Source organism: Carica papaya, chromosome 5 (genome assembly GCF_054855325.1).
Source record: "Carica papaya isolate Zhongbai chromosome 5, ASM5485532v1, whole genome shotgun sequence".
In the NCBI taxonomy this organism is placed as follows: domain Eukaryota; kingdom Viridiplantae; phylum Streptophyta; class Magnoliopsida; order Brassicales; family Caricaceae; genus Carica; species Carica papaya.
The window spans coordinates 33,964,919-33,980,182 of NC_142313.1; the positions used below are offsets into that span (position 1 = coordinate 33,964,919).

The 15,264-nt window shown below is 30.9% G+C and overlaps 2 protein-coding genes across 10 annotated transcripts; one reads left to right on the top strand and one right to left on the bottom strand.

Annotated features, from left to right (window-relative positions):
- Window positions 1-5,642: 5,642 nt before the first annotated feature.
- LOC110815280 (Polynucleotidyl transferase, ribonuclease H-like superfamily protein) lies at window positions 5,643-8,246 on the bottom strand. Of its 9 annotated transcripts, none has more exons than XM_022042985.2 (7): window positions 7,775-8,237; window positions 7,571-7,630; window positions 7,380-7,492; window positions 7,000-7,068; window positions 6,380-6,431; window positions 6,104-6,193; window positions 5,643-6,021 (listed from the first exon to the last, which is right to left on the bottom strand). In XM_022042985.2, exons 1-7 carry the CDS (start codon window positions 8,063-8,065, stop codon window positions 5,962-5,964), a joined length of 735 nt encoding a protein of 244 aa, XP_021898677.1. In that variant the 5' UTR covers window positions 8,066-8,237; the 3' UTR covers window positions 5,643-5,961. The 9 variants fall into 9 exon arrangements, with proteins under 9 accessions (XP_021898677.1, XP_021898679.1, XP_021898682.1 ...); XM_022042987.2 differs by having other exon boundaries at window positions 7,571-7,676; window positions 7,804-7,945; XM_022042990.2 differs by having other exon boundaries at window positions 7,571-7,633; window positions 7,804-7,943.
- A 926-nt stretch (window positions 8,247-9,172) lies between these two features.
- On the top strand, window positions 9,173-12,322 carry SPX3 (SPX domain protein 3). The gene is made up of 3 exons (XM_022042908.2): window positions 9,173-9,494; window positions 11,363-11,513; window positions 11,884-12,322. Exons 1-3 carry the CDS (start codon window positions 9,249-9,251, stop codon window positions 12,240-12,242), a joined length of 756 nt encoding a protein of 251 aa, XP_021898600.1. The 5' UTR covers window positions 9,173-9,248; the 3' UTR covers window positions 12,243-12,322.
- Window positions 12,323-15,264: the final 2,942 nt, after the last annotated feature.

Here is a 15,264-nt window from a genome sequence, read left to right on the forward strand (position 1 = left end):
CGATTCTTCTTCTTAGCTGCTGAATTTCTCTCTCTCTCTCTCTCTCTCTCTCTCTCTCTCTCTCTCTATAGCCGACAATGGCTGATCTCTCCCTCCTCTTTCGGCCATCGAGTCGTGCAGCACTACGCAACTCTCTTATCTCGGCCATCGATGTTGCTCAGTCTTAACCTTTTTTTTTTTTACTTCTCTTTTTTTTTTCTTTTTTTTTTCTTTTTTTTAATTATTATATATATATGTATATATTTGCCATTTGTCTCATTTTTCTACTCCTAGAGGCGTGCACACATCTGGGCTTTTTTATTTTTTATTTTTTATTTTTCTTTCTTTCTTTATTTTTTTATTTGATTATTATATACATATATATGTTTCTATTTGCCATTTGTCTCCATCTTCTACTCCTAGAGGCATGCACGCCTGTGAACTTTTTTATTTTTTTTTATTTTTAATTATCTATATATATATATATATATATATATCTCTATATATTTTCTTTTTGTTTTCTTTTGTCCCAGCTAGGTACCAACTGTATATTATAGTCATTTAGCTGAAATTTGATTTCTATTTCCTTGTTGGAAAAATTAGGTTGCTATTATTCATTTGGAAATAATCAATATACTATTTCATTCAATTATAACAGAGTTGGTACGGTTGATGAAGTACATTTGACAACCTATATTTATTTGATACTATTGTATCATATAATGAAACCTTGCATGTGAATTCACATGGTACTAAACCTAAGCTAAATAACGATAATTCATCACAGTTATGACACAAGTGTTTGCATAACCAAATCTAAAATTAAACAACTTGTGTCCGAAGGTATCTTAAATTCACTTGATGTTTCAGACTAAGATGTTTGTAGTGCATCAAAGTAAAGCAAACCAAACAAAAGAGATTAGGTGTCAATAGATCCTCACGCGTCTTAGAATTGATACATACAGATATCTATGGCCCATTTCCTTCGGCTTCTTGGAATGCTCAATGATATTTTATATCATTTATAAACGATTACTCACATTATGAATACTTATATCTTATTCATAAAAAGTCAGTCATTGGACATGTTCAAAATTTTTAAAACTGAAGTTAAAAACTAATTAAGTAAGAAAATAAAGTGTCTTAGATATTACCGTGGTGATCAGTACTATGACAAATATGATGGTTCAATAGAACAACATACAGGGTCATTTGCTAACTTCCTAAAGGAATGTGGCTGAGCGATGAAACAAGAATTTTAAGTATATAGTAAGGAGCATGATTAGTCATTCTACCTTACCAGAATCACTTTGAGGAGAAACACTAAAGACAACAGCTTATACCCTTAATAGAGTATCAACTAAAGCAGCTGTCAAATCACCTTATGAATTTTGGACATACTGAAAGCCTAGTTTGAAACACCTTTATATTTGGGGATGTCCATATGAGACTAGACCTTATAGACTATATGAAAAGAAATTAGACTCGAAAACAATAAATAACTACTTTATTGGTTAATCAAAGCAATCTAGGGGCTACAAATTTTATGATCTCATAACAAAAATAATTTTTGAAACATGAACTACAATATTTTTAAAAATGTTATGTTTAGGGGGAGAAATAAGATTAGAAATATTATTTTTGAGGAATAATTAGTTTCGATCCCTACTACTACTTCTGATAATATAAAGTTTCCAATACCTGTCAATGCTAAAAAAAATAGATATGGAACCAATAAAAAACAACATTGAATAACTCTCTATTCAAGTTGAAGTGATTATTCATGGACAACAAACTCAACAACCTTAAGAGAAAATGTCACTAAGAAGATCTACGAAAGAGATGAGAAATGTTATTCTGGATGACTATGCAATATTTCTCCAAGAATATAAGAATGCTGATACAATAGTGAAAAATGATCCAATCAATTTTTATCAAGCCATGCAGAAATCTAACTCTAAAAAGGGATCAATGTAACAAATGAGGAGTATCAGTCTATATAAGACAATCAAGTTTGAGATCTTATCTCATTTCCCGCTGGTAAGAAACTCATTGGTTAAAAATGGGTATTCAAGATCAAGAGAAATTCAAAAGGTAATGTGAAAAGATATAAGACTCATCTTGAAGCTAAAGGCTTTACTTAAAAGAAAGACATTGATTAGAAAGAGACTTTCTCTCCAATTTTATCGAAATACTCTTTTAGGACAATCATGATTCTTGTTGCATATTTTAATCTTAAATTATATCATATGGGTGTTAAGACAGTGCTTCCCAATGGTGACATTAATAAAACAATCTATATGGTACAACCAGAAAACTTTGTATCTGGTGACCCATAGAAAATGGTTTGTAAATTAAAAAAAAATTATTTATGTACTCAAATAAGTTTGTTATCAGTGAAACCATAAGTTTTATCAAATAGTTGTCTCATTTAGTTTTGAGATAAATCTTATCGAAGATTGTGTTTATCATAAGTTCAATGGGAATAGGTATATATTTATGGTTTTATATGTTGATGATGTAAAGAAAATGGTTTGCAAATTGAAAATATTCATTTATGAACTCAAATAGACTTCTCATTAATGACACTACAAATTTCATCAAGTAGTTGTCTCATTTGGTTTTGAGATAAATATTGTTGAAGAATGTGTTTATCATAAGTTCAGTAGAAGTATGTATTTATGGTTTTGTATATTAACGACATACTCCTTACTATCAGTGATAAGGAAATATCGCACAAGACCAAGAAATTTCTATTAAAGAAGTTTGATATGAAAGATATTAGTGATACTTCTTTTGTTTTAGAAAGTCAGATACATCATGATCACTATCGAGGTATTCTTGGATTGTCTCAAAGGAGTTATATAAAAAAGTTCTTAAAATGTATGGTAGTAAGATTGTAAATCAAGAGATACCCCTATCGTTAAGGGAGATAAATTCAGTCTCAATCAGTGCCCTAAAAATGACTTTAAAATTAAAAAAATACAAAAGATTTCCTATGTTTCGACAGTTGAGAGTTTAATGTATGTTCATATTTGCACACATCCAGACATAGCATTCATTGTTGGAATGCTAAACAGATATTTAAGTAACCATTGGATGGATCACTGGAAAGTAGCCAAAAGGGTTATGAGATACTTATTGAAAACTAAGAGTTACATGCTCATATACAAGATGTTAGATAATTTAGAGTATCATTAGGTATTGGGATTCTGACTATACTGGATGTCAAGATAGTAGGAGATCCACTTTAAGCGACATTTATAAGTTGGCTGGATGAATTATTTCTCAGAAAAATGTTGAATAAACACTTATAGTTTCTTCCAACATGGTAGCTGAATTTATAGCATGTTATGAAACATCCAACCATTGGTTATTGTTGCAAAATTTTATCACTAGGTTGTGCATATTAAGTGGTATTGAAAAACCACTAAAGTTATATTGTGACAATAACTCAATAGTTCAATATTCCAACAATATTAAGAGCTCAACTCGGTCAAAACATATTGACATAAAATTTATAGTTGTTTAAAAAAGGGTACAGAGTGGATAGATTTTTATAGTGCATATTGGAATAAACTCCATGATTGCGGATCCACTTACTAAGGGATTAACACCGAAAGTCTTTTATGAACACATTACTCATTGGGTTTTATATCATTTGAGGATATTTTAGTCTAATGGGAGTTTATTTGTGTGTATTTTATTGCTTTGTTTTATATTATGGACATATTTTATGTATTTGGATATTTTTTGCAAAAATAAAGTATTCAGTTTATTGTTATTCTATCTTATTGTTTTAAAGTTTGATTTTAATAAAATTTAAAATAGGACTAGTTAGATCATGTTACATATAATTTTTATACTACACATCCATGATTGATTTATATCATTTGATTATATTGATATATATGACCACTGGTGAATTTAGTTACATTAAATGTGAGAAAATTCCTTTTAATCTCATATCAATATAGTCAATGGACGAGATTATTCGTAATACCTTATATGATAGCAAAATTTTAAGCTCATAAGGTTGTACGTATTTATAAGTCAACATATGTGGCCCAAGTGTGAAATCGTTGGAAAAAAATTCAATATATGAGCACACATATATGATTTAATGTGTATTACTATCTTAAAGTATAGTTAATTTGATTAGTGGTATAATAAAGTTGATAATTAACTTTCTAATAATACATTATCATGGATTTAACGTGTAAAGATCAAATTATTATTTTTAATTTGATGAGTGATCAAATTATAAATAATGAAAGCATTTGTCTTTTAAGGAGTAATAGTCCTCAATTTAAAACTGTCGATATATTTTTCTTTCTTCTTTCAATGGGAAAACTTATAAACTCTAAGATTGTTTTAAATTGAAAAAATCAAACCATAACCATCAAGAATAATCAATGTCACAATTGATCAAAATATGTTTCCGCTAATTTCTTTTCCTTTGTTCTTATTGAATTGAATATGGATGGTAATTTTCTATTCTAAAAATTTATTTAAATCCAAAAAAAAAAAATTTATTTTAGTGTTATCTAATAAGGGAATCTAGCTTAGTTAACAATGTATATAAACCAATTTAAATTTTTATCAAATGGTAGTCCTTCGTAATGGATTAATCCTGAAAGAGCTTTAAGATAAGAGGATTCTTTATCTTATTGTTTGTTTATTCTTTCTTTAGGAGGTTCTCTCTTAAAGTATTCTTAAAACTAAACGTATTAGTATTATTAAAAAAAAATTAAAAGTTAATAAGAACCCTCATCCTTTCACCATTTGTTATTTGCTAATGATCTTATTATTTTCTATCAAGTTAAAAAAGATGAGGTGCAAGTTGCTACGAGTTGCCTTAACCACTATTATGCGTGATTTGATCAAAAAAATTAACAAGCATAAGTCCTTTATTTTCTTTAATAACAATATGAATGTTCCTAAAGAAAATATTAAAATTTATTATGAATCCCAACCTTTTGTAGGATAGGCATAAATACTTAGAGTCTTCTTACTTATAGAGTCATTAAAGCTAAATTTTAAGCACTTTTTAGACAATATGAAAGCTAAGTTAGCCCGTTGAAAAATAAATCATTCTCATTATGTTAATCATATTGATTTTTACTCCAATGTTATTATATTTTATGTGCACATTTACGCTCTCTAAAAATCTTTCTAAGACATATATAATTGCTTTGAAAATCTTTGTAGAAGTTTCTAAACCTTTATATTAACCTCGTCAAGACTAAGTATTTACGAAATCCATAACTAGAAACTCATAACCCTTTTCTTGAAAATGAATTCTTGAAACCAAATACATTTCATTTAAGAGTGCATGTGAAATAGTGAATGAGAGTTCTTCTATTGACATTTAGGTAAGATCCTTAGATTCCTAGTTACATTAATGTGTATTAAAAACTAAAAGATGATGATTTAAACTTATTACTTACATTTAATAAATATACCAATTAATTACAGTAAAATAAATATATTAAAAATAATTTAAATTTTTGGAAATTTTTTAACAATAGTGTTTAGGATTGTTCAGATAATTGTAATAATTAAATTCTTTAATTTTTATACAAAATTTTTACCATTTCAACATTTAGTATCAAATTTATAACAAAATTTATCATATATAATACCACATTTTGAAAACAACATTTTATACAACAAATTTTACTAGATACTATATTATTTTTGCTTTAAATTTATTTTTACTGAAAGTTGCTCATGTTGCAGTTTTAACTGCTCACAAGTTGCTAACACAAGAGCTTTAGCCAATTGGTTGCTCTTCGAACACTAATACAGAACTTCTTGGCTTCTAATCACAAGGTAGGTGCTCTTAAGAAAACAAAGAAGAAACAAAAAGAAAAAATAAAATAAAATAAAGGCCAAGAGGCCTGAGTGTTTTTAGGTATCAAATTTCCTATAATTGTTTGATTCTTTCTCTTCATGTGCTCGCGTTTGTGCAAGAAAATATCATCGTTTAGACCTACTCTCCTCCAACCAAAGCATACAAATTTTTGTCTTCATGCTTATCTGCCAACAAGGACAAGAAAATTTTAGGGTGTTGTCAAACCTCGAAAGCTTCGGGGAAGAAATCAATATCTGTGGGCACAACCCTTCTAAGTTTCTCTAGGAGATCAATCTGCTTGGGCAACACAATTTCAGTTTCCTGGCCTGACATGGAGAAATATCTCTCCAGTAATATCTGCAACAGGAAGCAATAAGTAAGAAAAGCATAGAACATCATAACCTATACTTCTGATCAATTGCTCTCACTAGCTTCCATTCAAAATGTTTGTGCAAGGAAAGCATCAAGTACACTGCAAATACACCTATTCACAGGATTATGCAATTACTCTGCCATGAAATAAAAATTAAATTCAACATATACCACAGCAGCATAGGCATCAGTTCTTCTTTGCCGAGTAGACTTGCTGAGGCCCCTGAAAAGATACCAAATAGAATTATATCCTGCTCTATCATATGCTCCTTCTACATGGGCATTTTGGTCTTAAGCTTGACTAACTATATCCCATCCCATCAATAACATTACATAAATCACTTCAGCTACGAAATTAGAGCAGTAGTTGTTCAGTTTTTTATCAGTGGCAAGGCAAATTATCTTCCACCAATAGAAGAAAACAATAAAGTATAGTCCTTTTAAAGTCTGTTAATCATTGAAACTTACAGTAAACACTCTGTTTTCTTTCATTGCTGCACATAGCCTGCTTAAAATGAGGGACTTTTTTTTTTTGAGAAAATAAAATAAGGAATATTTGCCTCTTCTATTCAAGGTCACTTCCTTAATGTTTTACAGGTCTATATCACACATAATAGTTATCGTCTTTTTCAGTGTTTAAGGGCTGGAAAGACAAAGACCAGCTTAATGCAAAGAGGTAATTTACTCTTTACAAAATCAAGAACATATGAAACAAAATGACAGCAATAAATGGTCAATTTCAATGCAGTGTTTAGAAGTCTACAAAAAGCTTTCTTTCAGAACAAACATACATGTTAATCATGAGGTTGGAAGCCTCTGAGGTTGTCCCATGTTCATCTTGCAGGTACACTCTCCAACCTCTGAGTTTTAAAACCAAAATCAGCAAGTAAAATCTGGAAGGAAATAATGGGTGCTCCGAAAATTAACTGAAGCATTGTATTCATTACATTCCTTAACTAATACCTTCCCTAAAAAGTTTGAATGTGCATAGGTGAATTTTACAAACTGATAAACTTCAACTTGGGCATCGAATCCTTTAAACGTTCCAGCGAAAACAATTATTCATGCACCACTAATTTGAAGATAACAAAAACCTGAACCAGTTTATCAAAAGGGTACCAGCTTCACGATTGTTTATATGATTGAAAAAATGTCAAGAGAAATGTTTCACCTTTCGGCAGCTCGAACCGCGAGCCTTCCAGCAACAGAACGAACTTTGTTTGACTGAGGCGTCTCCTTCCCATCCCAAGATTTGGGCAACCCAATTATAAATTCGTCAATCTCCTACAAGTTTTCCATCATTTTCTATCGAGCACCACCAAAAAAAATTTTCGTATCTAAGAATTCAGAGACGAAATCTACCTCCTTTTCCGCAATCTCAATCAGCTGCATTTCAAGCTTTTGTCCTCTCAATCTCAGAACCTACTAATCAAATCACGGTTGTCCATAATTTTGCCTCAATCGAAAGCTTTTAAACCAGATTAAAAATCAACATAAAAATGAGAGACATATAAGAATTTGAGTGAAAAGCTTGGAAGTGATACGAATCAGTGGAAATCTAATCACCGTAAGAGGACGAAAAGCGAAGCCCTTACTTAGGGCAAGGCCGGTGCGGGAAAATCCCAAGTCGACTCCCAGACTGAATCCTCCTCGCCATTGCGGGTCGCACTTACGGCGAAGAGCATTCGGCGGAATTTCTTCTAGGGACGAAACAGTCGCTTCTCTTGGCCCATAATTACGGGTTCGAATTGAAGGTAAGTGAAGTGAGGTGGGGGGAAATTCGAACTTCAGAGACAGAGAGGTCTTGAGAGAGGGAGCTATTGAGACATTGAGAAAACACTGTTGTAGCGAACACATTTGTGAGAGAAAGCGAGACACAGAGCAGGAGAAATGGAAGCCAGAGCTAGAAGCTTCTTCTTGTCGATAAAACGGATGGAGGGTTGAGTCGAGAAGTTTTTGCCCTGTCTCAAAACGCACCGGTTAAGCAGCTAATTTGCCTGAACTCTCAAATGCTCTCTAGGACTAGAAATTTTAAGCATTCAATTCAAGTTTAAATTTAATTTCAATGATTATTCATTTTCTGGAAGGTAGTAATATAAATTTTCTTACAATCCCTAGACAAAATTTCATTTTAAGATATTAAACTCACATTTCTCTAATTTTTAAATATATCTTCTATTAATTTATAATTTTCCTTATATATTGTACAGAGCATATCTGATAAACAGCATTGTCAAAGTTAGAGGTGACATGTTGAGGTGATGTAGTATTTTATACACAAATAATGGTAAAAGACGCATATTCCCCATATTTGTTCCAAGAAACATTTATATTTTATAGTATTACCATACTGATCCAGAGGAGATTCCCGAGAATCATCCACTTATACTCGCTCAATCCTCTACACTCACTCACTCCTTTCCATTGCATTCGCACCTTGCATCACAAGAACGAACGGTTGAGATCTGCCACTACCCACTCGACTGACAACAATAATCTGAGTGCACGCCAAAGTCGTTGTTGATGGTCGTACACGACCGAATATGCCTGCGCCCAATTCTCTTTGAACAGACCAATTTACAAAAATATCCTTTTAATTCCAACATAATTGCAAAATAATGTCTTATTTTGTTATAACAATATTTAATATTTTTAATTTCACTAAATTTATATTATAAATTTTCACTATATATAATTCTCTAATGATAATTTTTTTTTTTTACATAATTCGAAGTGTTAATAAATATATTATATTTTCTGATATTAAAGGCTAAAACAATTATATAAATATTGCTAAACCTTCTAAAAATTAGTCAAAGAATTATTAAATAAAAAATTGTTTAAATAAGTACAAAAGAAAGGGTATTTTTATTATTGCATTTAATCGAGAGGGTAGTTTTGTAAATTAATGAATTTAGATTTGAATTTCTTTTACTAATTTTGTAACTCCCACTTCATCACGCCAAGCATATGCTCCCTAATATTCTACTAATCACTAATAAAATCCACCGGTTTGGTTAGTAATAATAAAAATAATGAGATGAAGTTCGGTAAGAGATTGAAGCAGCAGGTTGAAGAAACATTGCCGGAATGGCGGGACAAGTTCTTGTCCTACAAAGAGTTGAAGAAGCTGGTTCGCTTGATTTCTTCCGCCCCGATCTCCACCGCCTCATCCGTCGACTACGGCAAGGCCGAGGCCAAGTTTCTGTTCTTGTTGCACAATGAGATCGACAAGTTTAACGCGTTTTTCATAGAGCTCGAGGAGGATTTCATTATCCGCCATAAGGTTAGTGTTCTTAGTTTTTTCACTACTCGGATAATTAATTTTGGCGTGAATGATCTTTGTGTTTTAAGGCGAGACACGTATATTGATGGCTAAAAACTCGAGTCAGTAGATTTGCACGAAATTGTTGGTAACTCAACTCGGATTTCTTAAAATGGATGGTTGCTGTTGCTGCAACCAAGAAAGGGAAAAAAGAGGAGGAATTACACGTAGTTTGGCAACTGGAAAGGATATTTTCATTCTTTTACAATTTTAATAGTATTTCCAAGATAATTAAATTTATTATTTAAAAAATAAAATTAAAATTACAGGTTTGTTGAGTCAAATCATATATAATTTACTTGTATAAATAATTATTCATAAGCTCTGCTAAAAACCAAAATTTTCAACTCTAAGCTTTTAGTTTTTTTTTTTATTTTTTGTAAAATGATCTCCGAGCTTCTTAGTTGTTATAAACATATATATATATATATATATATATATATATTAGATTAGAGTTTGGGGAGACTGAATATATTGTGGACATTAATTGTTTAGTTGCAGTAATAATTTAAAAAAAAAATTATATTTTCACTATTAAAAATTAAATCTTATTTATTTAGTATGAAAATCTTAAAGTCATCAAATTGCAAAATAGAGAAATAATTAGCAAAATGCTGAAATTGTTTTTAGGGTAAACCTTTTGATAATCAAATCATAATAGTTTGGGAAGAATGAACTATTGGAAATATTACTTTTATTTTTATTCAAATATTGCAAGGTAGTATTTCAAAATTTGAACATCAACATATATAGAAGTCTTATAGTGATATCAATCTTCAAGTAATTTCTTGTCTGAGTATTGCTTGATCCTCATAAGATATTTATGCTATCAGTAATTTAAGTTAATGAAGCTAACAAAGAAATATGAAAATTGTTCAAGTTATCCATGAATTTTAAGGAATAATATCTAACTTTTAAGAGTCAATTCACAAATTGAGGATTGTTACGTACTTATTTCGTATCAAGAAATGTTGTGAGTTAATCGTTTTCGAAAATTTTTTCAAATGAATTGGCAGTTTGGAAATAAATTGATTTTTTTGTACGCCGGTAATATTCCTAACTCTACCACTGACCATTTTTTATATACATTGTAATGAGATGAATTAACAATGTAGGTGCTTCAAACTAACAATATAGGTGTTTTTATTTATAAAAAGAATATAATATAATATTTTTAACATTGATATTTTTTTATATAAAAAATATAATATACAGATTTATGAATTAACACATAAATAAAATGATTAATAAAGTGAATTATAGATTAATATGACATTCTTATCTTTACCTATCTCGACAAATAAATAGGTAGAATAAATTTTGATGAAGTAATAGTATTCTAACAAAAAGATAAAAATTAATAAAATATTAAATAGATAAGAATAGGATAAGAATATATTGTTATGTTCAATATCATACACAACAAACGCATAATCTTTGCTCACTTTCTATTTAATGATATATATTTGTCTTGTTTTGTAATACTTTATAAATACACTAACCCAGATATTATTACAGTACAACTTTTCTATATTAAAAGATAGTTTGGTTTCCTCAATAAAAATGGCATGATTGATGTCTAGAAAGCTACTGTGATTGATTATAATTATAATATCTTTGAGAATCCTATTTTTTATTTTTATTTTCAGTAAGTTATATAATACCTCAATTTCTATAATAAAATATTTAATGTAGAATCAGAAATACAAACAATTACTAAAGAGATAACAATTTGTAGATTTTAAGTTTTACCCCAGAAGAAAAATTCTAGATTTAAGTGAATTAATTATTTAATTATTTACAGAGAATTGGGATATTAATTAATGCAGGAATTACAACAAAGAATTCAGAAAGTGAAGGAAAGATGGGAGCCTTCAGAAAGTGAGTACAAAGAGGAAATGGGGAAGATGAGAAAAAACATTGTCAACTTTCATGGTGAAATGGTGCTGTTGATCAACTATAGCAACATCAATTACACAGGTTATATATATAAATACTTAAAACACATAATTAATTAATTTCAATCATATATGGAGTCTTAAAATTTTATTTATGATGTTTTCTGTTTAGTTCAATTATCTTTTATTTTCATTAAATTTTTAAATCTTATTTATTTCGTTTATGTTTTAGGTCCATAGCTGAACTAATTTAACTCAATTTTTTTTTTTATAAATGAATTATAAAAAAAACACTTAATTTAAATCAAACCTGGAATTGACTTGTGAAATAATTCTGCTTTTATTTAAACTTTTATTCCTTTTCATACTGTACTCTTATCTATGTTTTACTAAATTAGAATTTGAGCCAAATTTAGGATTAGCGTTGAAACTTTTATTTTATTTTTTTGTAGGGTTAGCGAAGATCTTGAAGAAGTATGACAAGAGAACAGGAAGGTTACTCCGGCTGCCATTCATCAAAAAAGTTGTGCAACAACCATTTTTCATGACGGAAGCCATATCGAAACTGGTGAAAGAATGTGAAAATACCATAGACTCAGTTTTGCCGATGCCGGGGAAAAAGGTGATGAGAAAAGACATAAGAGTAGGTGTAGAAGGAATATTTAGAAACACAGTTGCAGCTTTACTGAGCATGGAAGAGATTAGAAGAGGCAGCTCTACTTACAGTCATTTCTCTCTACCTCCCCTAAACTTGCCTGATTCTGATCTTATTCATTCATTTCAACTCAAATCTCCTATACCTATTATCTAACTATATATCATCAAAACTATAAATAAGTTGAAATACTCAAATAATTTAGTTATATTATTTATCTCCCACACATTTTATAATTAACCTTGTATTTTTGCCTTTTGTTTTATCTACGTACTAATGGTATTGATGAGTGCTTTGTCTCAAAAATATTGCAAGAATGTATTGTTCTTTAATTACCAAAGACTTTGGCCTGCAATTTTATTAAGTACAATATTTTCTTGAAACAAATCAAGAATTGTTATAGAAGTTATTTAGAATTTTATACATTATTTAATTAAGAAATAGTGAAATTTTAATTTAAGATAAATGGAGTTTGATGATATACTTTGAAACTAACTAAGAGTTCACTTTATAAAAAAAATTATGTTGATTATACTTGAACTAAATGTAAATGTTGAGATGTGTTTTCAAATATTTTGATTCGTTCCAAACAAAGCATTAGTATTGATAAACTTTATATGAAAGATTTAAAGCTTATTTAGTACACACCCCCAAATATTTTTATGTAGAAAATTAAATTTTATACAATCTAAATATATTTGGTGTTTTAATAATCATCTACATTCTTATAATACTTTTTCTCTTGTTCTAAAAAATTATATTCAGTGTTAGTAAATCTTGCGTTAAAAAAAAACATTAATATAATTTTACATAATCACATCAGATGGATTGATTCAAAATAAGGCTTGCTTCATCTTGGTAAATAAGGCCATCATTCCTAAAAAGAAAGAAAACTTTGAAGCCTCACCCTTATAAAGAGTTTGACAAAGATTTGACTAGCATTGAGAGAAAACATAAGTTAGGTTATTAGATTGTATCAAAATAGACAATTTTTGTTCTTCATCTCATAATATAGGTAGATAAATTTCTAGCAAAAACTTTATAAATACTGGTAAAATATTTTCAAAATGGCATTCAATCCCATTTTTCTCCATTAAACATGTCTAGTATTCCAATTGTTAACTTAGTGTTAAAGACATTATATTGAATTTCTTACCATACGCTTTTAAGTTATAAATTATTAGTATAAAATTCAATCGTCATGATAAAGATACTTCGATAATTTGGCACCTACTTTGAGGTTATGATTCCTTTTAAAGCTTTTATACATATAAGATTTCACTTTAGTTTGCGCTCATGGCATTCATTCTTAATAACTTATCCAAGATTCCTTTAAGTATTCCTTGATAAACCAATATTAGCCAAACTACCAATAGTTAATGGTGTTTGGTAAGGATGTAAATGATTGTTTTCCTTTATCAACACGTATACCACCTAACATGATCTTTTTGATATGAGGATACTTAAGGGCAAATATCACTTTTCCTATCTGAAAGGCTTGCCCTCAAAAGTAGAAAAAGAACAAGTAATACAAACCTATAAAGATCATGTAACTTCTTATAACTAAGTCCTTATCTAAAAGAGTTGCCAGCTCTGTAACAGCCCCGAAAATTTAAAATAAAATGTGTATTAAAAATATCAAATGCAGAAGCGAAGTCAAAATTTGGATTAACATCCCTTACGCTAAAACAAAAAACGTGCTCACAAAATATAAAAGATCAAACTAACTAAAGGAGAAACTCGAAAGTAAAAGTTATGAATTTGACTATGGAGTCTTTAGGCGTCCCCCTCGTCGTCCTCCTGCGGAACGAGCTCGGGAACAATGTCTTCCTGATCTGAAATGATTAAATAAGGAATGAGTTACACTAGCCCAGTAAGGACATCACGATATCTCACCGTCACGGAGGTAAAGGTGGGTAGAAAACACAAAAAGACCAATAGAGCATAATTTACAACAAATCCTTTTACCAATAATAAATCCTTTACCATCCACTTACCTCGATGAAATTCATAAAACAATATACGAAAGCAATAACATTATCATCATCATGAAATCATATAAACTGTATAACATAATACTTATCACGCCTTTTGTAATTCAATCATTACACAACATATTTTCATCATTTACTAACATACTAGTATCCATGGGGATCCATAGGGGTCCCGCTACCCGTTAACCCTTAACACTTGAAATCAGATTCCAGGGCCGTCCCCATACCCCGTCCGGTATGGGTGCCAAAACTATAAACCTCATTACCCCGTCCGGTATGAGGGTGAAACGGGTCGTCCCCATACCCCGTCCGGTATGGGCGCCAAAATACATAAGGTCTCCATACCCCGTCCGGTATGAGAGACCACAATTCCGGTAGGATTCCCTACGGACCCGGTCCGTCCACCATCTCTCCGGATATCTAGTCAGGCTGAACACATTATACAATTATCAATTTACATAATCTTTCATTCTCCTTTTTCCTCAGTCAGCATCATCAATTTACATACAAACAAGCAAACAGTAATTTATGCCAAACAAGGCAACATACAGCATCCGTTTCTCAGTCATTCAACCCATAATAAATAAAACAGTAAAATATGCACGCGAAACAATGAAATGAAAACATCAGACCTCATACTGCATTTAAAACTGTAAAATAGAACAAATAACAGTTAACCGACAAACACACTAGACTCGGGCTCCATTAGCGACCTTAATCAATTTCACACATTCGTTGATTCAAGAAATACCATTTTATCATTATTGAACTTTAATACCGTGATAGGAAATAGGGTGAGGGGTCCTTACTTGTTTCGGGGTCTGAACACGGCTTCACAGTGCGCCTACAGGCTGTCCCTAATTTTCCCTGGATTTTTTTCGAGGAACTGAAACGCACTACTGGTACCTGCATGTGTTCCAAAAAATCTCAAATTAGGCTCAGGGCCCCTTTTTGGCCAATATCGCAATTCCGGCACGGCGGCTCTGCCGTGATCCGGCGACGGCGCCGCCGCAAGTGGCGGCGATTCGCCTCAGGTTGGCCGTTTTCAGCCATTTCTGGTCGAATTCGGCCACACTTGCATCGGTCCCTGCGATAAAACAACCCTAGGGCCCTCGGGGGGCCAAAAAAATTACGAAAAACCGAAGCTTACCAGCGGCGGTGCTCTCGGGTGCGGCGGCTCTCCG

What these genes read in the sequence shown, in the direction of transcription:
- LOC110815280 (XM_022042985.2), bottom strand. Translation starts at nt 8,065, where the DNA reads ATGTGTTCGCTACAACAGTGTTTTCTCAATGTCTCAATAGCTCCCTCT. An exon ending in TTGAGATTGCGGAAAAGGAG is followed by an intron (nt 7,493 to 7,570) that starts GTAGATTTCGTC and finishes GAAAACTTGTAG; the next exon opens with GAGATTGACGAATTTATAAT. An exon ending in GCGGTTCGAGCTGCCGAAAG is followed by an intron (nt 7,069 to 7,379) that starts GTGAAACATTTC and finishes TTTAAAACTCAG; the next exon opens with AGGTTGGAGAGTGTACCTGC.
- SPX3 (XM_022042908.2), top strand. Translation starts at nt 9,249, where the DNA reads ATGAAGTTCGGTAAGAGATTGAAGCAGCAGGTTGAAGAAACATTGCCG. An exon ending in ATTTCATTATCCGCCATAAG is followed by an intron (nt 9,495 to 11,362) that starts GTTAGTGTTCTT and finishes TAATTAATGCAG; the next exon opens with GAATTACAACAAAGAATTCA. An exon ending in TAGCAACATCAATTACACAG is followed by an intron (nt 11,514 to 11,883) that starts GTTATATATATA and finishes ATTTTTTTGTAG; the next exon opens with GGTTAGCGAAGATCTTGAAG.